The 26,933-nt window shown below is 40.6% G+C and overlaps 1 protein-coding gene across 1 annotated transcript in view; it reads left to right on the top strand.

Moving 5' to 3' along the window:
• Positions 1-17,996, top strand: part of LOC138654505 (dentin sialophosphoprotein-like) — a 32,357-nt gene extending 14,361 nt beyond the window's left edge. The window contains exons 4-6 of the mRNA XM_069743458.1: positions 3,182-3,229; positions 15,644-15,919; positions 16,274-17,996. Coding sequence (XP_069599559.1) covers positions 3,182-3,229; positions 15,644-15,919; positions 16,274-17,938 — 1,989 coding nt within the window. The 3' untranslated portion in view covers positions 17,939-17,996. The remainder of the gene's footprint in view (positions 1-3,181; positions 3,230-15,643; positions 15,920-16,273) is intronic.
• The last annotated feature ends 8,937 nt before the right edge of the window (positions 17,997-26,933 follow it).

The following is a 26,933-nucleotide window of genomic DNA, read 5'->3' as shown; positions in this document are numbered from 1 at the left end:
CTGAGTATCCACTGCCTGCCTGAGCTGATCAGAGCCATTGTCCTCTCTTATTGGATGCAACGCTGTCGACATGACGTCAGTACTGAAGGCAATGATAAACACTGAGAGCAATGATGGAGGCGCAGTGCTGGACTTGGGGGGGATGTATTTAGCGCAGGTGATTATAACAAATTACACCTTGGGAACGCCTTTTTTCAGAAAGCATTACAACTAATTTATGCTCCCCGAAACGCAGGCTGGATGAGTCAGACATTGGCCTTATCATTCCATCATTTCAGCCAAGTATGATTTTTCTAAAACGCTGCAGATTTTCAGAAAAAACATAGATTTTAAAGCCGGCCAGGGACCATGCAGCTCAGGTGACTAGTGCAAAAGGTCAGGTCCAGGAGGTTTCACCATCCTATCCTTGAGTGGTAGGTTTTTCCCTATATATTTGTGTAGGAAGAGATCTGTTAGTCATGGGAAGTGTGATGGAAAGAAGCCAAAGGAGACCTCAGACTAGTCATTTGAGATGCATGTTTTAGGTGCCCAGGATGGTAGTCGTGGGCGAGCTGCTGCTCCTTAACGCCCTGGCACTCTACAAACAAATCGTGGCCCAGTCCATTAGTGTTGTGCTGTGTACATTGCATTGCACTCACTTGTAGGCCAGAGACCTCTGCTGTGTCCATGTCCTCAGTTCTAGGACCAACCACAGACACATCAAGGGGCACACAATTCGCTTTAGTAAGTTCAACTTTACTGGACAGTTCAGTTACATTAGTCTTTAACACGCAGTATCAGGCACAGCACCCTCCAGTTCTTGTTCCATCAACACAGAACATTTCAATCATTTTCTTACATTCAGCTTGGACGGTCCCTATTTTAACAGGTTCTGTTAGCTCTAGGGATTCCCCGTCCAGCACCACAGTATTCCCAAGATCTGCTACCTTTCCCTCACGCAGTTTGACGTCCATCTTCCTCGGTATGATAAGGTTGTCAGTGCTCTCTATAGCTCCCGGCTTGAGCCTTAGCCTCGGGAGTTTGGTATGAGCTCATACCACCCGATCATTTTGTCCAATCTGTGCTTCGGCCCACTGCACCTTGAATTTTGCCTTGCTTCCAGCAAACACTTTCACTAACTGACACCAACTAGGAAGTCATGAATAGCAGAATAAAGGGGTTAAAAAGTGACTCACATTAATTATTTTCTAAAAATCCAACAACAAAAAACACGCTCCAAATGAGTGGTATAATAGGTAAAAACTGTTATGGATAGCAGCATATATTGCTAGGTAATACATTACAGTATTCCAGAGAAATATGCAGACCAATACCATGTTTACATCAGGGTTAAATATCTGCCCATGGGTAGTGTATTTAATCTCTAAACTACAGCATTAGGAACAACAGATCATGTATTTTATGAAAAAATCAAATACTAAACATGTATCATGTTCCCCTAGATAGTACATCCTCATTTCTCGTGACCATAATCATGCATTTGTTATAGATATGTAGCTTAAATAAGGTATCTATGGTAGTAATACCAGTATCTACACAAAGAACCAAAAAGCTACTTCACAACCAAACCATGACCAAATTAATGGTACCGGCTAAAAACCTAGCCAGATTGCATCTCCATATATATCGTATTCAATCTAGCAACATGTGTAGTGGTTACTAAACACATGGATCATTGTATTTGTGACAGAAACCTTAATAGATGATAGAAACACCATCAATAAATGGTAAATGGAACATTCTCGCCCATTTCATGTGGCTTGGTCATATATCCAAATGGGGCGTCAGTAGACTTCCTTCCCTTTTCTGCTAGCCCTAGCCCCTCCCAATCTGGGCTATTCCCAAAATATTAACTGTATCTTGCACTACTGTCCCTGTCTATCTCTATAATAAGCAATAAACTATATCCTATACTTTCCCTATTCCTAGGTGAGTGTACCAGAGCTACCTTAGGTGTTACCTTTGCAGTACTCACAGAGCACCTATCACACGATACATTTGTCACATTACACTCTATACATTTTACAAGTCATTATAAAACACAGTAAAAAAAGCATGACAGTAGTCACATTATGCAACTGCTGCTTTCAGGGGCAGGAACACGACAGTCTCTATCACACCCTTGCACATGGTCCAGTGTCTGGTTCATGCTGCCTGTAGTTCGGTGTGACGCCTGTACACAGTGCATGTTTGTGTGTGGCATTATTTTCTGGAAATAAGGCTTTTTTCACACATCTGTGTCTATTTTCATATGCATGTAAGGAAGGCCGTTTTAGTCTTAGGCTATGTGCACACGTATTCTGGTCCTCTGCGGATTTTTCCGCAGCGGATTTGATAAATCCGCAGTGCAAAACCGCTGCAGATTTATCGTGGATTTACCATGGTTTTTCTGCGGATTTAACTGCGGTTTTACAACTGCGGTTTTCTATTGCAAAACCGCTGCGGAATCCGCAGAAAGAAGTGACATGCCGCGGAATGTAAACTGCTGGGTTTTTGCACATTTTTTTTCCGCAGCATGTGCACAGCGTTTTTTGTTTCCCATAGGTTTACATTGAACTGTAAACTCATGGGAAACTGCTGCGGACCCGCAGCTGCGGAACCGCTGCGGATCTGCAGCGTTTTCCACAGCATGTGCACATACCTTTACACTTTGCACCTGTGCTCCATTTTTTTTTTCTCATCCCGTTTTTTTCCACTGAAGCAAGTAGACTGAGATTTTATATTCGTTGACTCTGAGCAATGGATCAGTTAAAAGCAGATAGAACATGTATGGAACACTAAAGTAAAATGATTTCTTTCGTTTTTCATCTGTTTTTAACAGATCCCCATTGACTTTAATGGCTTAGTTTGATTCACTAAATGGTTGACAATAGGACATGATCTGCATTTCCTGGATCGGAGACAGATATTTGTATATATCAATGAAATTCTATGGGTCTGTCTTCTGTCCAAGAAAAAATTGGACAACATTAAAGCTTGTCACCTGGTGTTTGAATGCAGCCTATCAGTCACATTATTCTAATCTGTACTACTCATTATATATAATTATGCACCAAATGTTCAGTAATGACTTGAGGAATTATTTCTTCTCCGATTTTATATCTATTCATTTGTCTATAGTTTATCAATCTTAGATCACTCTCCAATATAGTAATCCATCATGTTCATGCACTTATTATAGGTGAACAGCAAGTCATCAGAATCTAGTTTGCAAAGCTCAGAACAACGGGTACGTAAAAACAAACTTCAATTATATGAAAGTAAATAAAACAATGAGGAGATTTCCAGAGCAGTATGAGACAGAATTCTGGCTCAGTTTGTACAAAAATACTCTCGTGTCCTTACAATATTTCTTATGTGTTTTGGAGACTTTCTGAGCCTCTTTCAACAATGGGGCTTAGTTTAGATCAGGGGTGTACAACCTTTTCTGATCCAAGTGTCACATTGTCATATTAAGTCACTTTTAAGAACTGCACAAAATGAAGGGTGTATTAACATCTGAGACATTTAAGGCATATCAAAAGAATATTCCATATGAACAGGTTCCATTTCCAGAACTTCCATTTTTGAGAGAATGAAGTCTTGTTCTCCTCATTCGGAACTCAGGTGTTTTGCTAGCAGCCTAGCATTTCACAACTACTATAATCTGCCACATGCATAGAGAGCCACTTCATTCAGACGTTCATTTTTGTCTTGTATGTGCATGACATGCAGAAATAGTGCTAACTGCTGTTGCTTCAAAAGCATCCAGCAAATAGAGAGGTTAACACAGGCACAGGAGGCAGGGAGTGGTTAGCAGAGCCCCAGGGGGATGAGTGGTGTGTTTCTGTGATCTGTCTTAGGCCAGAATCACACATGCGAGAAAAACAGCCGAGTCTCGCATGTTAATACCCGGCATTGCCGCCGTCACTCAGGAGCAGAGCATGTGGCCGCCTAGCAATACATTGTGCCGCACGCTCCGCTCCTGAGAGATGGCGGCAATGCCGGGTATTAACATGCGAGACTCAGCCGTATTTCTCGCATGTGATCCCGGCCTTACAGTAGTTCAGGCAAGTGAACCATAGGGACACAGGATTCATTTACAGGGTGGAGTTGGGCTACCCCCCTATACTGCTAGTTGAGGAAGTCTAATAGGAACAGGAAGATAAGGACTGGAGAAGTTGTGTTACAGGGATAATCTCCCTCAGCAAACCCCCCTCCCTCCTCCCTTACACTGTGCTAGAAGGAATGCTGTATACTACTCTTCTTTTCTAAAGAGTCTTGATCTGTTCTGAACTGTGCTATCAAAAGAGACTGTTAGTAAAAGTGCCTCTAAGAAGCAGCTGTACTGTTTATAAAGCCTGTGCTTAAGAGACTTGAATTGTACTGAATGTGCTGTGACATTAAACTGCACTGTTCATGTTCATGAGGACTCTATCAATTGTATCTGTGTGAGCAAGTGGATCCATCTTGTGCCTGATCCAGTTTTGGGCACCACATTTTAAAAAAGACATCAACAAGCCGGAGCAAAGAACAAAGAAGAGCGACCAGAATGGTGACAGGTCTGCAAACTATGTCCTATAAGGAACAGTTACAGGATTTGGAAATGTTTAGCTTGCAAAAAAGAAGAGAGGAGACTTAATAGCTGTCTACAAATATCTCAAGGACTGTCACATTGTATAAGGATCATCATTATTCTCATTTGCACAAGGAAAGACTAGAAGTAATGGGATGGAACTGAATGGGAGGAGACACAGTTTAGGTATTAGAAAAACTTTTTGACAGTGAGGGTGATCAATGAGTGGAATAGGCTGCCTCAAGAGGTGGTGAGTTCTCATTCAATGGAAGTCTTCAAACAGAGGCTGGACCGACATCTGTCTGGAATGATTTAGTGAATCAGGGGTTTGGACCAGATGACCCAGGAGGTCTTTTCCAACTCTTCCATTTTATGATTCTATGATTTATAACATGTAATCCACTAGTTGACTAAGTGCTGTCAAATAGGAAGAAAGGTTAGAAATAAAGTAAAACAGCAACTTAGTAAAAGCTTTCTGGCATATACAGGTCCTTCTCAAAAAATTAATATATAGTGTTAAATTTCATTATTTACCATAATGTAATGATTACAATTAAACTTTCATATATTATAGATTCATTATCCACCAACTGAAATTTGTCAGGTCTTTTATTGTTTAAATACTGATGATTTTGGCATACAACTCCTGATAACCCAAAAAACCTGTCTCAATAAATTAGCATATCAAGAAAAGGTTCTCTAAACGACCTTTTACCCTAATCTTCTGAATCAACTAATTAACTCTAAACACATGCAAAAGATACCTGAGGCTTTTATAAACTCCCTGCCTGGTTCATTACTCAAAACCCCCATCATGGGTAAGACTAGCGATCTGACAGATGTCAAGAAGGCCATCATTGACACCCTCAAGCAAGAGGGTAAGACCCAGAAAGAAATTTCTCAACTAATAGGCTGTTCCCAGAGTGCTGTATCAAGGCACCTCAATGGTAAGTCTGTTGGAAGGAAACAATGTGGCAGAAAACGCTGTAACAACGAGAAGAGGAGACCGGACCCTGAGGAAGATTGTGGAGAAGGACCGATTCCAGACCTTGGGGAACCTGAGGAAGCAGTGGACTGAGTCTGGTGTGGAAACATCCAGAGCCACCGTGCACAGGCGTGTGCAGGAAATGGGCTACAGGTGCCGCATTCCCCAGGTAAAGCCACTTTTGAACCATAAACAGCGGCAGAGGCGCCTGACCTGGGCTACAGAGAAGCAGCACTGGACTGTTGCTAAGTGGTCCCAAGTACTTTTTTCTGATGAAAGCAAATTTTGCATGTCATTCGGAAATCAAGGTGCCAGAGTCTGGAGGAAGACTGGGGAGAAGGAAATGCCAAAATGCCTGAAGTCCAGTGTCAAGTACCCACAGTCAGTGATGGTGTGGGGTGCCATGTCAGCTGCTGGTGTTGGTCCACTGTGTTTCATCAAGGGCAGGGTCAATGCAGCTAGCTATCAGGAGATTTTGGAGCACTTCATGCTTCCATCGGCTGAAATGCTTTATGGAGATGAAGATTTCATTTTTCAGCACGACCTGGCACCTGCTCACAGTGCCAAAACCACTGGTAAATGGTTTACTGACCATGGTATTACTGTGCTCAATTGGCCTGCCAAGTCTCCTGACCTGAACCCCATAGAGAATCTGTGGGATATTGTGAAGAGAAAGTTGAGAGACGCAAGACCCAACACTCTGGATGAGCTTAAGGCCGCTATTGAAGCATCCTGGGCCTCCATAACATCTCAGCAGTGTCACAGGCTGATTGCCTCCATGCCACGCCGCATTGAAGCAGTCATTTCTGCCAAAGGATTCCCGACCAAGTATTGAGTGCATAACTGAACATTATTATTTGATGGTTTTTTTGTTTGTTATTAAAAAACACTTTTATTTGATTGGATGGGTGAAATATGCTAATTTATTGAGACAGGTTTTTTGGGTTATCAGGAGTTGTATGCCAAAATAATCAGTATTTAAACAATAAAAGACCTGACAAATTTCAGTTGGTGGATAATGAATCTATAATATATGAAAGTTTAATTGTAATCATTACATTATGGTAAATAATGAAATTTAACACTATATGCTAATTTTTTGAGAAGGACCTGTATGCATTTTTTGACCATGTCATCATTTTTATGCATATTTTCCAACTCCAGACTATATAAACCTGAATGCTTATTGGAGGAAGCAGATCAGGTGATACATAGTTAATGAGGTAGGGTGATGCCTAATGATATCAGAATACCATTTATCAAGGTATTCAGAATTATTAGACAGCTTGTTTTCCCTCAGCTAAAATGGGACAAAAAAAATTTAATTGACTCTAAAAAGTCAAATTTGGTTACAAGTCTTACAGAGGGATGCAACAATTTTGAAATTGCTAAGATATTGGGACTTGGTCACAGAACCATCAGAGGTTTTGTTGCAATAGAAAAGAAGAAATATCTGAAGACAGATTTTTCAAGGGGTTTATGGAGTAATGAGATAAAAATGACTCTTAATGGACCAGTTAGATGAGCCCGTGGCTGAATCAATAATATTCACATACCTCTGTCTTCGACTCAGACACCAAAAAGGTGGAGGTGGGATATTGCTATGGGCTAGGATTATTAAATACGAGCTCGTTGAACATTTTTAGGTTACAGATGAACTCAAAATCAACTCCCAATCCTACTGCTAATTTTTCTAATGCATTTTCTTCAAGAAATGGTACAAAAAAGTCTGCATGTTTCAAGAAAACCATAATTTTTATGCAGAATAATGCTATATCACATGCATCAAAGTCTCACCTGACCTAACCCCTATTGAGAGCTTTTGGGCCCTCCTTAAATAGGAAATTTACAGTGAACGAAAACAGTACACCTCTTGTCTGGGAGGCTGTGGTTAGTGCTGCCCAAAAAGTTGATCTTCAACACATTAAGAAACTGACAGATTCCATGGATGAAAGTCTTATGACTAGTATTGGAAAGAAGGATGGCTATATTGATCATTACTAATTTATTGTAATGTTAGAAAGGTATTTTTGAACATTTTGAGTTGTTTGTTTATTATTTTAACTTTAATAGATGAAAATTAACTATTGAGATGAAAAGAGATGATATGTTGAGGATCATATTGTAAAACTGCAAAAGGCAGAGAAAAAGTTTGTCCAACAGATAACGGATTTGGCGGCAAAAAATGAGGATCTAGAAGAAATAACATCTGGAAAGTGGGTTTGCTGGAAAAACAGAGGGGAGAAATCCCATTGAGTTTATTGAAAGCTGGCTGAAGGAGAAGGTTGGAGCTGAAGTTCTGACAAAGGTCTTTGCCGTGGAAAGAGCGCTCAGAGTGCCGCTGCACCCCCTCCCCCTGGAGCCAACCCCTGTACTATGCTGGCTGAAATATTAAACTACAGAGACATTATACTTAGGAAGGCCAGAGAAATGAAGGACTTCACTGTTGGAGGACAGAGGATTACCATTTATCTGGACTACTCCGCTGTGGTCCAGAAACAGAGAATGCAGTTTACATGGCGTCAAGAGGCGATTGAGAGAACTGGGGGTGCAATACTCCATGTTTTTCCCTGCGAGGTTGAGAGTGGTCATCTTCAATAAAGTACACTTCTTCATGACACCAGAGGACACTACTCCGTGGATTGATATTAATGCCAAGAAACTGCAGGCTACATTTATTTACTGGCTATAGCTCTTTCAAACTTTGGAAGAGTGGAGTATGGCCAGGTTGATTAATGGGCCAGACAGAGTTTGAGTTGGATAATATGGAGGGGGGTGGGGGATGCTGACAATGTGTTCTGCAAATATTGCTTTTGTAATCTCTTTACTTTATTGTATGTTTTGATATGTTATTAATTAATGTAAGGAGCTGTGGTGCTGTTGGTGGCGGAAGCCAGAGGGTGGTGATAACTTAGGTGAGAGTGTCTCAAACGGGCTTTGGAGCCCCACTCTTGATGAGAGGAAAATGTGATAGTTTGGGGGGGATTGGGATGGGAGGGGAGAGTTCAAGGGGTGGGGGAGGGGGGTTAGACAGCTCAGGTTAGGGAGTAAGGATTCTTGGATTGCTATTCTGCGACATGATGGGGGAACGCATTAAAATACTAAGTTGGAATGTTAGAGGCCTAGCAGACAAGACCAGAAGAGCGGAAGTACTTCAATAAGCTCGTGATCAAAGGGCCTCCTTGATATGTCTGTTGGAAATGCACTTGGTACGTGATAGGGTCGACGTCTTGAGTAGGCGATTGTTGCAGAGGTCATCTCACTCCACCTTCTCTACATACGCAAGAGGAGTATCGGTGCTGGTCCCAGCAGGAGTGCGTTATGAAGAGGTGAAGGTGTATGTTGATGTGGAAGGGCAATATGTGATAGTGAAATGTAGACTGCTTGGGTTTTTGATGTATGTGGTGGCTATGTACATTCCTCCTCCCTATTCTAGCAAAAAATTTAGAGAAGTTTTGGAATTGATTGGACGGGGAGATCCGTTGCCGCTTTTAATTATAGGAGACCTCAATAACATTTGTGATGATTTTTGGGATAGAAATAAAAACATACAACGTAGGACGGAAAGTCATATTACGGCATTTGGAACATATGTGCGAGAGATCAGTATGATTGATCTGTGGAGAGTACGACACGTGGGGGAGAGGGGATACTCTTGCTACTCACCAGCTCATCATGCGCTATCTAGAATAGACATGGCTCTCGGGAATAACATGTTTTGACACTTTGGTGGGGGAAGTAAGGTATTTGCTGCGGGCGTTCTTGGATCATAATCCTTTGGAGGTGGAGTTGAGGCCAGTGGGGACATGGGCGCGACAAAGGGGAGAGTGGAAAATTCATCCTAACTGGTTGCATAGTGTGAGCTTGGAGACCATACAGCGAGAGGTAGAGGGGTTCTTTGAGATTAATGAGGGTAGTGCAGATATACTTACCATTTGGGAGACTATGAAGACATTTTTGAGAGGGCTGCTGTTTAGGGATATTAGTAGGTAAACGTCGGTCAAAACAGGCGGAGAATGACGCGAGGGAAAGGCTGAGAATTGCTGAAGATGACTTGATTACACTGGGTACTCATGAGACTGGGAAATGGCTAAAAGAAGCCCAGAACCGCATGGATAAAATTCTAGTGGAGAGGGCAGAGAGGAAGAGAGAGTTCCAACATCTGGCGTTTTACCAGGAGGGGGAGGTAGTTGGACATATGTTGTCATTGGTGGCTTCTGCTCAGAGGAGTACATAATTCGTGCATTCATTGAAACATGACAATGGTATTAAAGTATCGGAGACCTCTGAGATCTTAAGGGTCTTTATGGAATTCTATGCGGATCTGTACTCCTCTGGTGTGGTCCCATCGGAGGGAGACAATATGGCATTTCTAGAGGGCATCGCCTTGTCTAGACTGAGTGAGGAGGATAGGAAAAGTTTGGAGGGCCCTTTTACTAATGATGCACTAAGTCGGGCTTTAAGGGCAATGGCAAGAGGTAGGGCGCCAGGAGTAGATGGGCGACCGGCCGAAATATATAAAGAGATGGAAGAGGTGTTAATACCGAGATTAAGAGTGGTATTTGAGGAGACCAAGCTTAGGGGAACCTTGCCAGCTTCCATGAGGGAAACCATAATAGTAGTAATTCCGAAGGAAGATGAAGATCTGCGACTGCCTGAATCGTATCGCCCGATCTCTCTACTTACTACAGATGTTAAGCTTCTTGCCGGGGTGTTAGCGGTCCGATTAACAGGTGTTGTTTCTAAATTAATTCACCCAGATCAGTCCAGCTTTATGCCTGATAGGCCTACGGCAGTGAATCTAAGAAGACTCTTTTTGAATTTACAACTGGGGGCTGATAACGGTGGGCATAGAGTTATTTCTTCCTTAGATGGCATTCAACAGTGTAGAATGGGGGTTCTTGTGGCAGGTGTTACACTGTTTTGGCTTTGGCCCACATTTCGTGTCTTGGGTTCAGCTGTTATATGAGCAACCATCAGCTAGAGTGAGAGTGAATGGCGAGCTTTCTCACACGATACAGCTGCATAGAGGAATGAGACAGGGGTGTCCGCTCTCCCCTCTTTTGTTTTCTCTGGCCGTGGAACCATTGGCCGCTAAAATTTGACAGTCCTCCGAGGTTTTAGGGTTTAAATATGGGTCGATAGAAGAGAAGATAGCGCTTTACGCTGACGATATACTGCTGTTTCTGGGAGACCCGCATGACTCAGTGAGCAATGTTATGCGGCTCATCGAGTGATTTGGTTCTCTATCAGGACTAAAAATAAACTGGAATAAAACAATTTTATTCATGGTGGATGATGTGGGGGGTGAGCTGGGTGATTCTACGGAAAGGGGTAGACTTAAGATAGCAGACCATTTCAAATATCTGGGGATACTAATCTCTTTGCCGATTACAAAATTACTTGTATAAGAATCTGACACCGGTACTGGAGACTCTTAAGGCTAAGTTAGGGGCTTGGTCTAAGCTGCATTTTTCTGTTGTAGGTTGAGTTAATCTTATCAAAATGATTCTGATGCCTAATATATTGTATGTTCTTCATAACTCACCTATCTGGATACCACGTGGGAAATTCAAACTGATCAACTCATTATTTAGAAGTTTGGTGTGGGGGAGACAGCACCCACGAATTAGGTTGGAGACGCATCAGCAGCATAAAGACGCTGGGGGTCTGGCCTTGCCTAATCCTGAGATATATTTCCTTGCGGCCCAATGTCAACATTTAAAGGGCTGGGAACAGGTGACGTCCGCCAATGGGGTACAACTCTTAATAGAAAAGATTACCAAAAGAAGTCCGGCGGTACAGTGTTTAGAGGATGGCTCCCTTGGGATGCTTGGGAAAATATATCCAACATTGCTTTTGATATTTAAAATATGGGGAAGAGTCAAACATATTTGTGGGGTCACTTGTCTTACCAGGTTTTCTCCACTATGGTTTAATAATAATTTACCAGAATTTTTGGCAATGAGATGTATATCAGGATGGCAGGCTAATGGAATTCGATAGGTCTATCAGATTTTTTAGCGACGAGAGTTGAAGTCCTTTTCCCTGTTGCAGTCTGAGTATGGCCTCGAGACATCCGGGGGTTATCAATATGCACAAGTTTGACATGCCTTTGTGGCTCAGAATAAGGGGGATTGCCTCAAAATCCAAAGTGACTTAGTATTGGAATATATCTGCGGAGTGGGGACATCGAGGGGTGTTATCTCTTCCTTATATAAGGACTTAATCCATACTTACTTACTGGGATATCCGTTTGGGGCGAGGGCTAAATGGGAAAGAGAGTTGGGTCGCTTGGAGGATGAAACATGGGAATCTGTTCTAGAATGGGTACTGAAGCTATCAATGAATGAGCCGTATAGACTTTCTCAGCTTTATGTTATACATAGAGTATATAGGTCTCCGGATGTCCTATACAGGGCTGGGTTGAGATCCAAATCGGAATGCCCTAGGTGTAGGAATGATAATGCTGGAATGTTCCACATGCTCTGGTCTTGTCCAAGGTTTACTGTTTTTTGGTTAGTGGTTCTCAGCCGGATAGAAGGGGCGTATAGATGTGTAATTCCAAGGGAACCAGTGGTGTGCGTGCTGGGATATGTGGATGAGATCATTGTAGACAACACGTTAAAAATAGTAATCGCTAGACTGCTATACATGGCTCGGAAGGTCATAGCAAGAAATTGGATGAAAGATGAGCCTCAATCGAGGGGAGAATGCATCAAATATGTGGGGAAGGTCATAGCCTGCGCTATCAGACGGCCCCTCCCTCTGTACATAGCCCCCCGCCCCACCTGCCCTAATTAATGGTTCCTCTTCTGTCGGTCTGCTGCCCCCGTATTTCCCCCCGTCTGTGGTAGAAGATCAATCACTGCTTGTTTTTCTAGCACTTTACTGGGTAAATGCCTCTGATTATGATTTTTTAGTCCCTTTTATTATCGGTTCGGTCGCTGTATCATTTTACTGATGTTGTCACTGGGTGTCCTGACAAGCGGTTATGCGTCTGTGTGTATCGTGAGCGTGCGAGAGATCGGATGCCTGCAAATTATTATTTTTTATTTTTTTTAATAGAAAAAAAAAATATAAAAAAAACTTTAAAAAAAAAAAAAAAAAAAGAAAAGGGAGTATATCAGAAAAGAGGGAAAATGGTAATAATAATAATAATAATCTTTATTTTTATATAGCGCTAACATATTCCGCAGCGCTTTACAGTTTTGCACACATTATCATCACTGTCCCCGATGGGGCTCACAATCTAGAATCCCTATCAGTATGTCTTTGGAATTTTGTATGACAAATTGTGAACACCTTGGTTGGAATTGGGTTAGGAGGAGATGAAGGGAAAATAGGCCTGAGGAGGTTTCACTTATAAAATAATGGTATATAAATTCATAGTGAAGGACATTATATTATACTAAAGTATACAATGCTATAAGACATGTTAAAAGAAGGATGTGAGCTGCCTAAGTGGGAAAGGGGGAGGGATGGGGATGAAGGGGGTGGGATGGGTAAAAGAGGGGGGATTGAAAAACCCATGTATTATTGTTAAATGTTTATTGCATTTTATAATCTATAAAAATCTATTTGATTAAAAAAAAACTCGTCAAAAATACAAATTGCCCAATAATTGTACAAGCAATGTAGTCAGACTCTTATATTGTTGAACGTAAAAGAAATCTGTGAGCAAGATTTCATACCCCAATCTATTTATACTAGCTATTGAAGCCATTCTATGCCCGGGTGGCGAGCATTTATATTGGTATATGGTCTCCATCCTGGTATGTGCTGCTCCATCCTGCGCCCCCATCCTGTCATGTGCTGCTCCCATCCTGCGTCCCCATCCTGTCATGTGCTGCTCCCATCCTGCTCCCCCATTCTGACATGTGCTGCTCCCATCCTGCGCCCCCATTCTGACATGTGCTGCTCCCATCCTGCGCCCCCATTCTGACATGTGCTGCTCCCATCCTGCGCCTCCATTCTGACATGTGCTGCACCCATCCTGCGTCCCCATCCTGTCATGTGCTGCTCCCATCCTGTGTCCCCATCCTGTCATGTGCTGCTCCCATCCTGCGCCCCCATTCTGACATGTGCTGCTCCCATCCTGCGCCCCCATTCTGACATGTGCTGCTCCCATCCTGCGCCTCCATTCTGACATGTGCTGCTCCCATCCTGCATCTCCATCCTGTCATGTGCTGCTCCCATCCTGCGTCCCCATCCTGTCATGTGCTGCTCTCATCCTGCGCCCCCATTCTGACATGTGCTGCTCCCATCCGGCGCCCCCGTTCTGTCATGTGCTGCCCTATTCTGTCATGTGCTGCTCCCATCCTGCGCCCCCATTCTGTCATGTGCTGCTCCCATCCTGCGCCACTGTTCTTTAATTTGCTGCTCCCATCCATATGCCCCATACGCTGCTCCATAAAAGTTTATGGCCCCCATAAAATGCTCCATAGTATATGCCCCGTACACTGCTCCATAAAGGTTGATGGCCCCCATAAGATGCTCCATAGTATATGCCCCTGTACACTGCTCCATAAAGGTTTATGGCCCCCATAAGATGCTCCATAGTATATGCCCCCATACGCTCTTCCATAAAGGTTTATGGCCCCCATAAGATGCTCCATGGTATATTCCCCCGTACACTGCTCCATTATGGTTGATGGCCCCCATAAGATGCTCCATAGTGTATGCCCCGTACGCTGTTCCATAAAGGTTTATGGCCCCCATAAGATGCTCCACACCATATGCCCCCGTACACTGCTCCATTATGGTTTATGGCCCCATAAGATGCTCCATTATCGTTTATAGCCCCATAAGATGCTCCATTGTATATGCCCCGTATGCTGCTGCAATATATAAAAAAAAATACCATACTCACCTATGGTCGCTGGGCGCCGAGTGCTGGGGGGCCTGAGCAGGTGGGGACACCGGCGTGCTGTGGGGGTCAGGTACCGGTATCGCCGCCAGCTCAGGCCCCCCAGCACTTACTATATTCACCTGGCCCCATTCCACCGCTGCGCGCCGCCATCTTCCCGGTCCTCTGGCTGTGACTGGTCAGTCAGAGGGCGGCGCCGGCGCGCATTAAGCGCGTCATCGCGCCCTCTGAACTGAAGGTCACAGGCTGAGGACCGGGAAGATGGCGGCGCGCAGCGGTGGAACGGGGCCAGGTGAATATAGCTCATACTTACCCTCCTTGCGGTCCCTGCTTCTCTGTTGGAGATTGCGGTGTGCGTTCAGTGTTTACGCATACTGCGATCTCCTGGGAGCGTCACTCTGTGAGGCCCAGACTGCGCTGGCGCTTGCGCTTGCGCAGTCTATAAAGGCTTTGGACAGAGTGACGCTCCCAGCGTTATATTATAGATGCCCATGGAGCCCTTTTAAAAACAGGATCAGCAATACCATTAAATGGCCAGTTTGGTCCTCTATTATTGAGAAATCAGTGTTTGAATTGATATGCTAGTGAGGCTGAAGAGCTATGGTAGATCTGAAGCCTCTTTTACTGAAGTTCTACACCTCCTCCTGCTTGACTGCCTTCATGTTATGTGACTTCAGGCAAAGGTGCCATCATTCAAGAAGGTAGCACTGGGCACAGTGGGCAGGGTATAGAGCTGGAGTGACAGAGGCTGTAATATCTCTCACAGCCCTTAAGCCACATTTGCATATTAATTCAAATGCTGATCTCTCAGTAAATTAAGAACTGATTGGCCATGTAAAGGTATGGCTGTACTTTTTTTTTTAAAACATCTACAGGTGCTTGTAAACAGTTTGAGGTGTGAAATCATGCTAACAGATTTCCCTTAATAAATACATTTTACAGATGACTAAATAATTTCTTTTTCAATGGATAAATGCCCAATAATTGTCTGTCTCATCTCTTGGACCAAATGTACGAGAACTGTTGTTTCTTTACCCCTTACTGTAAAATGAATAAGAGTCTTAAAATGGCACCAGGGAAAGGAAAGAGTAAGTTGAGCATGCATGTTGCTATTTCTATCAAAGTCTATGGTAGTTCTAGTGAGATAGCTATGTCAGCTTTTTTTCCTAACCTAATACACCTTTGCGCAAAAAAATATTGTAGTGTTTCTAATATGTTGTAATTTATCTATTAGTATGATTCAAGTGAAGAAGCTGTTAACCGTGAGAATGAGGAGGTTAGTGGAGGACAACATGAAGACAATGACAATCAAGATCTCATCCCAGCTGCTATTGATAGCATAGACATTGAGGAGCAACTCACAGATGTGGATGATAGAGATAAGCAAGACAGTTACAATGCTGCACCCGTTGTTCTAGAAGAGGCTAGACATCCTGTCGGTAGTAAAGAAGATGATAATGAAAATGATGATGAATCTGGAAGCCATGAGAATAAGTTTGACAAGTCTCTTGTAAGTGAACATCAAATTAATCTTCAGGTTCAGATAGACTAAAGGACTTTATAATCTCACGCTTATGATTCTCCTGCCCTTTCTGTAGCCAATCTTCCTGGTTTGTCCATGATAGATTTGAATTTATACATACTAGCTAATCTGAAGAGGCAGAGTTGTAGGGGAGCAAGGAGAGGCAAAGTGAACCAATAATGATGTAGCTGGCAAGAGGTTATTTTACCTGTCTATGTAGTAGGCTTAGGGGAAATTAGATATTAATTTATGTAGAGGATATATGAATTATTTGATTTTGAAACAAATATATAGGCATTCTGTGTATAACACTGGATAATCACATTCTGTTTTGTCATGCAGATTGTTCCAAAAAGTGGGGATCATTCACATACTGCCACTGAAAAACAGAAAGGAGGGCCTTGGACAGAGTCAAATGAGGCAATGAAAAAAGGCAAAGAGGATGCCAAAATTGACCTAGATGAAACGATTCAAGAGAATTTATCACATGAAGATAATGACAATGATGACAATGATGAGGATTTAAATACTAATGATGATGACAATGATGATGATGATAATGATGACAATGATGATGAGAATGGAGACTATGAAGACAATGTAACTATTAAAGTTGGAAACAGTAAAGAGGATAATCAGGAATGTAGAAATGAAAGTAAAGAGAATAATGATATCAACAGCAAGCTTAAGAAAAGTCAGCAGTACATCATTGAAAAGGACATTGAAAAAATGCAAAATGATGATTCTAATATATCATTAAACCATAACAGTGACTCTAGTACAAACAGGGATGCCACCATAAGTACAGCTTCTGAAAAAAGCAAAAAGGCAAAAAATAACAAACAACAAAAAGAAAAGAAGATTGCTACCAACCAAGGCAAAGGACATCTTGAAAAGCAGAACAGTAAGTCTGAGGAGCCAAACCAAATGTTGAATACGTATAAAAACCAAGAAAGACACAATTCTGAAGCATTGGACAGGGCAGAAAATGTACTGAATAGCAAACACGATGAATCAAAACTATTTGATAGTCGATCAGTTGAAAATGTTAATTCAAAAGAAGAACCTCACTCAAAAGAAGATAGTAATTCAAAGGAAGACAGTCACTCAAAAGAGGATGCTCACTCCCCTGAAGACATTCATTCTTCAGAAGACACACCTTCGCAGGAAGACATTGTCTCAATAGAAGACACAACAGAGGACTCAACAGAAGACACACCTTCAATAGAAGGATCTCAATCAAAAGACAAAACCTCAAGGGAAGATACTCATTCACATGACGATACACTATTAACTAGCAGAAAAGATTATGAAACTCAAAATGAAGATGTCACCAAGTCTAAAGAGTCAATTGAAGATGTTACCCAGTCAAATGAAGATATCAGTCAATCAGAAGAAGATAATAAATCTGGAGAAAATGTTAGTCATGCTGAGTCCAAAGAAAAACTGCAATTAAAAGAAAATGAAAAAGCTATGAGGAAAATTAGCAAAAGTTCATCTGTGGAAGACAAGGATGGGTCCATGTCTACACAAAATACAAGTGAATCCATCGAAGACAGTCAAAGTAACCAAACCTCTGAAGAAAACTCTGAAGACACAGACTCATCAGAAAGTGACAATAAATCACATGGTTCTGCTAGCAAAACAGAGCAAGACAAAAGTAGTGAATCAGCAGAAGTCACTAATTCTTTTAAACTGATGTCCATTGCCTTAGGAAATAGTTCTTTAGAAGACAGCAAATCATCCAGCAAATCAGCAGAGGTCAATACTGTTTCCAAAGATTCATCAGACAGTGAAAGCAAAGAAAGTATATCAGCAGAGGACAAGGAAAGTCAATCTAGAGAGAGTTCTGAATCTATTGAGGTGAGGCGGAACAGTGAGTCTAGTGAGTCTGAGAATGTCAGTAAAGAATCTATAAGTTCGGAATTTGATAGAAGAAGATTCATGTTTGGTGCTTATCAGCGTAAAGCTATCGGAAATGATAATGACTGCCAAGATGGGTATTAAACTCAGGGCTTATACAAGTTTAAACCTAGCTTATATAACATTTAAACAGTAAGGATGTGTTTGATAAATTGTTACCTGGAGCTGGAGGACAACATGACACTCACTGATATGAATGTATAACGTGTTTTCAATATCTGGATGTAATGTTTCATCAAAATACTGTAGATTATAATACAGTTTGATTACATTTACAAATCGTCCTTTCAAGAGGTGACAATGCAAGACATATAAGCTATGTATTGGTTTATCCAAAATGATACCTCAAAACAGTCAAGTTACAAGTAGAAAGACCCCACAAAGCACTGGAAGATCTTTCCTACCATGAATAGTCTATTACTGTATTTTGCACTGTGTGCACAATAAGGGAAGTGAGTATTTTGACTGTAATATCATTTTTACACATATTTTCCGACTCCAAGCATATAAACTTGAATGCTTATTGGTTTGTGTATTCGTGTATTAAAATGAGGAGGGTGTGTTCAAAGGATTCAACACCCTTTATCAAGTTGTGCAGAATTATTAGACAGCTTGTTTTCCTTAGACAAAATGCGCCCCTTAAAATTATCGGACTCTGAAAAGTCAAAAATTGTTACTAGTGTTACTGAGAGATACAACACTCTTCAAATTGCTAAGATATTGGGGTGTGGTCTCAAAACCATCAAAAGAAAAGGTTTTTTTGCAAATAGTAAGCAGGGTTACAAATGACTTGTTGAGAAATGAAGACGCCCATTAACTTCCAAAGGTTTGAGAAGTATCAAGCGTGAAGTGACCAGGAACCCATTATCCTCCAGTGATGTCATAATCCAGATCTGCAACCTCCCTGGAGTGCCCAGAAGTACAATAAGTTTTTAATGCTCAGAGACATTGCTAAGGTAAGGAAGGCTGAAATCTGACTTTTTCCTCAATATGTTTTTTTGCGACCCTATGGACTATTTGCAACAAAACTGTTAATGGTTCTGTGATCACAACTTGGTACTTTAGCAATTTCAATAGTTTTGCATCCTTCTGAAATACTTGTAACAATTTTTATGACTTTTCAGAGTCAGTAAAATCTCTTGTTAGCCAATTTTGCTAAAGGAAAATTAGCTGCCTAATAATTGTGCACACCTTGAAAAATGGTGTCCTGATATCCTTAGACATCACCCTACCTCATTACACAAATCCAATTAGTATTCAAGTGTATACAGTTTGGAGTTGGAAAAACTGCATAAAAACAATGATATGGTCAAAATACTCATTTACCTAATAATTCAACACACAGTGCATACCTTTTTTATTTCAACATTGTAGCAATTGTTTTACTATTAAATACATGTACAGGGTCATGTATGTTTAAAACATGGGCTGTCCATAAGCGTCTAATTTTTCTGTATAGAGTAAGTGATTTGGCTCTAAAAATAGTTCTTTTTAATAGTGGTGTAAGGAAGAATAGCTCTAGTGGGTGCCCCGGTAGTAGTTGTCAACTTCCCTTGTTCTTCTACCACATGAAAAGGTAAAAAATAAAGTATGAAAACCTGAGAGGCTGATTGCAGAATTAGGTCTAGAATTAGTCATTCTTTGGTATGCACTAGTCTGATATAACAATAATTTTCAAGAATTTTGGCTATTGAAAACTTAATAAACTAATGGTATTGTGTTACCATAAAATTAGCCCATGAAGTATATGAGTTGACATTTACTAGACACGTGGCAAACATGTGGCCTCAAAGTCCGGCAGCTAACCACAAAAATATATGGACTGGAGTAAGAGACTTTGCTATTCTGTTCTGTGTAGTCCAGTAAAACATCTACTTTTTTAACATAGTAATCTATGGGTGATAGATATTTTCCATATTCATTCATGTTCACACTTATACGAGTCAAGCATACATGTTTATGGGAGAGTTGGAAAGAAAACTGCTGTAAAGTCAAGTGTTTGACCAACATATATGGAAAGTATGTGCCACCTTATCACGATTGAGAGGATGGAGCCAGAGGAAAGAAAGAGAAGACAGGTTAAATGACATATGTAAGAAGATCTGGGTACGGCGCAAGGCCCAACACAGCCCACTGTTCGGTAAAATGAATGCGACATCAGGTGCTATTTACATTGAGGTTTATTTATTCATATGTAGACATGAAGACTACGTAAAAAGGTTTTAGTAGCAGTAATATACTTTTGAATATTTATGAGTTAATCTGTTGTATATGAATAGAAGAAAAGGTCTGATATCTTTTCCGAAATGGCACCACCTTTGTACACAGCCTGTGTCTATTGTTACAACTCAGCCCCATCTTAAATGAAGATCAACTGCAATACCAGACACAGCCCAAATACATGACATGAGCTGTTTCTAGATAGAAAGCAGGACCTTTTTCTAAATTCACACAACTCCAATAACTTTTAATATTTTAAAAATGTACCTTTTGTTAAAACTTCTAGAACTTTCCTTGTTTTACAGCATACAGATGATTTTTTAGTTGTCTTTCCATAATACTTTGCTCAGTGAATAAATATTGTTATTTATAGTAGTCCCTAAAATGATCATATCAAGGACCTGTGTTTTTAAATCAAAAAACAAGCAGAAGAAAAAATGTAACCTCTTTGTTTGCTCCAGAACATTTTACTTCAAAATAGTTGACTTATCTGCTTCTTCACATACTTGAAGGGAAGCTATCATCAGAAAATCACCTGATGTTTAAATCAGGCTTTTGTGCTACATGTTTTTTTTTACAGCTATCACTATCCTTATTGAAAATAGAGAAGATAAATATTGCGAATTTCACACTGGCCATTGTTTTTTTTAGACTCTAACTTAGCATTGTTTCAGGAAACAATACATGTACACAGACAAATCCTGACCCTATTTATTGCATTGAAAAACATAATGAGCCTGTGCAAAGATCATTGAGAATGGAGGGGGAGCAGAGTCAGCTGTGACATCACTTATTGTGCTTGGTGGGTCCTGTTTCATCTGCTGTGTATAGAGGTGCAACCTGGAATTGTAATCCTGTCTTTGCCAAGGAGTCATACTGTAAACTCTTCCTGAAAGGACATGAAGAATGAATCTAAGGATAAATCTAAAAATGTCCCATTGGCTAGTGTAAAAATTACATTATTTCTATTTTTTTATAAAGATCATAATATGAAAAAACTTTTTTAGCAAAAATGTTTTAAAAGTACATTTAACTGAGAAACCTGAATTTTAACAATAGGCAATCTTTTGATTATAGCCTCCCTTTAAAAATGCACAAAGTGGCTGGTGATGGAGATGGAGGAGCATGAGACCATGCTTGTTCATCCCGCTACTCGAACTGAAAAATACTGCAAATGAGAAAACTTTTTTTTTTGTTTATTGGAGAAGGCTTATGAATGGGTCTGGTCACCTGTTCCTCAATGATCTGCCAGTCTACAAAGAAAGCTGTACCAACAAATACAGGAAGATAATACTTGTATCTTAGTAAGTGCAGCACAATCATGTCATCAATACGTCTATTAAAATAAAGATAAAATACCCAACTCCTGTAATAACTATTTGCACCAAAATTTACAACCAATTTAACCAATAAAAATTGCAAATGAGAAAATAGTAGTATTACTATTACACTCAAACTCTGGTATAGAAAAAGAGTCTGAATTTTAGTAAGTGTGAAAATTTATGGCAGCCATGAATTTAATAGATTTATGAAATGGGACGCAAATACTATAAATTTATTAGAGCATGTCAATCATTTCGGCTGAGTCCAATTCAGACATTGGGTAAAATGATACCACTTTTAATAAATTTGGGTCAATATATTTCTGTAGTACTCTTTTAATGAATCTATCCTTCAATGATGCATTTTAACTGAGCAACAGAGAAAAACTTGGAACTTTAATTTAATTTATGTCACTGCTTTATAATAAACTAATGCAGGTACATCTGCCTGTATTATATAATTATGCATTTTTATATTGTATGTAATGTTCAATCTATTAGTGGATTAAATCTCTGTTTACACTAGCATCATGGTTTCTGTTCATTATAAAAATTATGACAAATGTATTTGTTTCTAACAGAATCCAATAAATGTGCACAGATCTCATTGAGGTATAATTCCGTTTGAGGTTTAGCAAATTTTGATGGAAAGATTGATGAAAGTACACTATTCTTAATGACAAAAATATTGAAAACCTCACAGACAGAGCAGAATGCTAATGAATATGGATCTAAACCATCATAATAATATAATATAAAAATAACACAATTCGAAAACAAATCTTTACTCCTGCCAATACAATTCATGTTTTTATGGTGTACTTTTTTCTACTGTACATAAATTATCTCTTTATACTGCTAAAACATAACAATAATATAAACTGGTTGATATCTGAAATGTTCGGTACAATTAATATTTTATTTCTTAGAATTGTTTTCTTTGATATTTATTAGTTGGCACTGTCAGATTTATGTCAATGTTTTGTTTTATTGCATATTAAAATAAAAGGATATAAAGTACTGTGTATTCTATTTATTCTTTAATGATCACTGTTTTATCAGTAGTATTTACAATACTGGAGAACTCACTGAGGGTAGAGATGCAGCTAGCTCGATAAAGACATAGTTGTGCCATAGATATTTCTATGCTGCTAAGAAGGGACATTGCTAGGGTCCTAAAATATCAATGGCCCAAGCCCCAAATTATATCTCAATATACGATTCCACTCCCACTACTTAACCCCTTACATTTACGCCGATGTCGGTATCCCTCTCGTTGATGTGGGCCCACATCTTTCTAGGGACATGTCAGCTGTTTAGAACAGCTGACATGTGCCCGCAATAGCCACGGGTGGAATCGCAATCCACCTGCGGCTATTAACTAGTTAAATGCCGCTGTCAAACACTGACAGCGGCATTTAAATGGCGCGTCTGGCAATCGTGCCGGAAATACGCACACCGGTGACCTGCGTTACGTGATCGCGGGTCACCAGTGTGTCAGCATGGCAACACGAGGTCTCCTGGAGACCTCTATGGTTTTCAGTGCTAGACTACTGTGACCGCCACCCAGTGGTCGGCGCTCATACAGTCATGGCCAAAAGTATTGACACCCCTGCAATTCTGTCAGATAATACTCAGTTTCTTCCTGAAAATGATTGCAATCACTAATTCTTTGGTATTATCTTCATTTAATTTGTCTTAAATGAAAAAACACAAAAGAGAATGAAGCAAAAAGCAAAACATTGATCATTTCACACAAAACTCCAAAAATGGGCCACACAAAAGTATTGGCACCCTCGGCCTAATACTTGGTTGCACAACCTTTAGCCAAAATAACTGCGACCAATCGCTTCCGGTAACCATCAATGAGTTTCTTACAATGCTCTGCTGGAATTTTAGACCATTCTTCTTTGGCAAACTGCTCCAGGTCCCTGATATTTGAAGCGTGCCTTCTCCAAACTGCAATCTTTAGATCTCTCCACAGGTGTTCTATGGGATTCAGGTCTGGACTCATTGCTGGCCACCTTAGAAGTCTCCAGTGCTTTCTCTCAAACCATTTTCTAGTGCTTTTTGAAGTGTGTTTTGGGTCATTGTCCTGCTGGAAGACTCATGACCTCTGAGGGAGACCCAGCTTTCTCACACTGGGCCCTATATTATGCTGCAAAATTTGTTGGTAGTCTTCAGACTTCATAATGTCATGCACACGGTCAAGCAGTCCAGTGCCAGAGGCAGCAAATCAACCCCAAAACATCAGGGAACCTCCGCCATGTTTGACTGTAGGGACCGTGTTCTTTTCTTTGAATGCCTCTTTTTTTCTCCTGTAAACTCTATGTTGATGCCTTTGCCCAAAAAGCTCTACTTTTGTCTCATCTGACCAGAGAACATTCTTCCAAAACATTTTAGGCTTTTTCAGGTAAGTTTTGGCAAACTCCAGCCTGGCTTTTTTATGTCTCGGGGTAAGAAGTGGGGTCTTCCTGGGTCTCCTACCATACAGTCCCTTTTCATTCAGATGCCGACGGATAGTACGGGTTGACACTGTTGTACCCTCGGACTGCAGGGCAGCTTGAACTTGTTTGGATGTTAGTCTAGGTACTTTATCCAACATCCACACAATCTTGCATTGAAATCTCTTGTCAATTTTTCTTTTCCATCCACATCTTGGGAGGTTAGCCACAGTGCCATGTGCTTTAAACTTCTTGATGACACTGCGCACGGTAGACACAGGAACATTCAGGTCTTTGGAGATGGACTTGTAGCCTTGAGATTGCTCATGCTTCCTCACAATTTGGTTTCTCAAGTCCTCAGACAGTTCTTTGGTCTTCTTTCTTTTCTCCATGCTCAATGTGGTACACACAAGGCCACAGGACAGAGGTTGAGTCAACTTTAATCAATGTCAACTGGCTGCAAGTGTGATTTAGTTATTGCCAACACCTGTTAGGTGCCATAGGTAAGTTACAGGTGCTGTTAATTACATAAATTAGAGAAGCATCACATGATTTTTTGAATGGTGCCAATACTTTTGTCCACCCCCTTTTTTATATTTGGTGTGGAATTATATCCAATTTGGCTTTAGGACAATTCTTTTTGTGTTTTTTCATTTAAGACAAATTAAATGAAGATAATACCAAAGAATTTATGATTGCAATCATTTTCAGGAAGAAACTGAGTATTATCTGACAGAATTGCAGGGGTGTTAATACTTTTGGCCATGACTGTAGCAAGTGAGCAACTCTGCTATATAGAGGCGATTTGATCAACGCCTCTATGTACAAAGGTGATCAAGGTGTGCCTGCTTGTAGCCTCCTATGGAGACTATTAAAGCATGGCAAAAGTAAAAAAAAAAGTTTGAAAAAAATATACATAAAAGTTCAAATCACCCCCCTTTCACCCCATTCACAATAAAACAATAAAAATAAAATCAAACATATACATATTTGGTATCGCCGCATTCAGTATCACCCGATCTATCAATAAAAAAAGGATTAACCTGATTGCTAAATGGCATATTGAGAAAAAAAGTCAAAACGCCAGAATTAAATTTTTTTGGTCGCCGTGACATTGCATTAAAATGCAATAATGGGAGATTGTATCTGTACCAAATTTGTATCATTAAAAATGACAGCTCGGCACACAAAAAATAAGCCCTCACACAACCCAAGATCACGAAAAATAGAGACGCTACGGGTATCGGGAACTGGCACAATTTTTTATTTTTATTTTTTTTATTTTTAGCAAAGTTTGGAAATATTTTCACCATTTAGATAAAAATAACCTAGACATGTTTGGTGTCTCTGACCTGGAGAATCATAATGTCAGGTCAGCTTTAGCATTTAGTGAGCCTAGCAAAAAGGCAAAACAAAAAACAAGTGTGGGATTGCACGTTTTTTGCAATTTCACCGCAGTTGGATTTTTTTTTCCATTTTCTAGTACACGACATGTAAAACCAATGGTTTCGTTCAAAAGTACAACTATTATAACAAAAAATAAGCCATCACATGACCATATTGACAGAAAAATAAAAAAGTTCTGGGAAGAAGGGGAGCAAAAAACGAAAACGCAAAACTGAAAAGAGCTCTGGGGTTAAGGGGTTAAAAGATGATCTATACAAATATAATTATTTTATGCCACTGCTAACCTTAAAACACTATACACAGCTCACAATTAACAACATAACTGCCATACAAAAGAATACAACTACACAATGTCCATTACTATTACCACTACATAGTGAATACATAATATTACAATGTGACCATTAACTCTATACAGGGGTGAAAAAATATTTAGTCAGCATCCAATTGTGCAAGTTCTCCCACTTAAAAAGATGAGAGAGGCATTAATTGACATCATAGGTAGACCACAACTATGAGAGTCAAAAATGAGAAAACAAATCCAGAAAATCACCTTGTCTGATTTGGCCAGATTTATTTTGCAAATAATTTTGGAAAATAATTATTTGGCCACCTAAAAACATGCAAGATTTCTGGCTCTCACAGACCTGTAACTTCTTCTTTAAGAGTCTCCTCTGTCCTCCACTCATTACCTGTAGTAATGGCACCTGTTTGAACTTGTTATCAGTATAAAAGACACCTGTGCACACCCTCAAACAGTCACACTCCAAACTTCATTATGGTGAAGACTAAAGAGCTGTTGAAGGACACCAGAAACAAAATTGTAGCCCTGCACCAGGCTGGGAAGACTGAATCTGCAATAGGCAAGCAGCTTGGTGTGATGAAATCAACTGTGGGAGTAATAATAAGAAAATGGAAGACATACAAGACCAGTGATAATCTCCCTCGATCTGGGACTCCACAAAAGATCTCACCCTGTGGGGTCAAAATAATCAGAAGAACGGTGAGCAAAAATCCCGGAACCACACGGGGGACCTAGTGAATGACCTGCATAGAGCTGGGACCATCGTAACAAAGGTTACCATCAGTAACACACTACGCCGCCAGGGACAAGGATCCTGCAGTGCCAGATGTGTCCCCCTGCTTAGGGCAGTACATGTCCAGGCCAGTTTGAAGTTTGCTAGAGAGCATTTGGATAATCCAGAAGAGTATTGGGAGAATGTCATATTGTAATGACACACGGTGTGTGTCACCTAAGGAGCCTAGGGGGTGCTTGTAGGGGATCCAGAACTAAGCATGCCTGTGCATGTGACAGCTAAAACTTGCAGTTTGCACAGGACCTGACACTGAACAGTCATGTGATCACAGGAGACAGAGCTACCGCATGTGAGGACAGGGCAGCAGCTGAGAGTGCGGAATATGGGGCACAAAACATAAACATAGTCAAATGGAGAGCGAAGGGTCAAAACCAAACGAGAGCAAGGTACCTAGGAATGAGACAGCGAGTGAACCGACATGAGCCAAGGGGTCAGAGAACCAGGAAGGACAGGGCAGTACAGAGCAGAACATAGAGGCAGAAGTCAGGGGATGAACCGGGTCATACACAGAAAAGCTCACACGCACAGATGCACAACGATAATAGATGAGTAACCTGGATCAGCAATCCCTAGCCGAGTAAACGGAAGT

This window comes from Ranitomeya imitator, chromosome 1 (assembly GCF_032444005.1).
Source record: "Ranitomeya imitator isolate aRanImi1 chromosome 1, aRanImi1.pri, whole genome shotgun sequence".
NCBI lineage: Eukaryota > Metazoa > Chordata > Amphibia > Anura > Dendrobatidae > Ranitomeya > Ranitomeya imitator.
The sequence above is the reverse complement of the archived record's forward strand: the minus strand, read 5'-3'. Positions and strand labels throughout refer to the sequence as shown.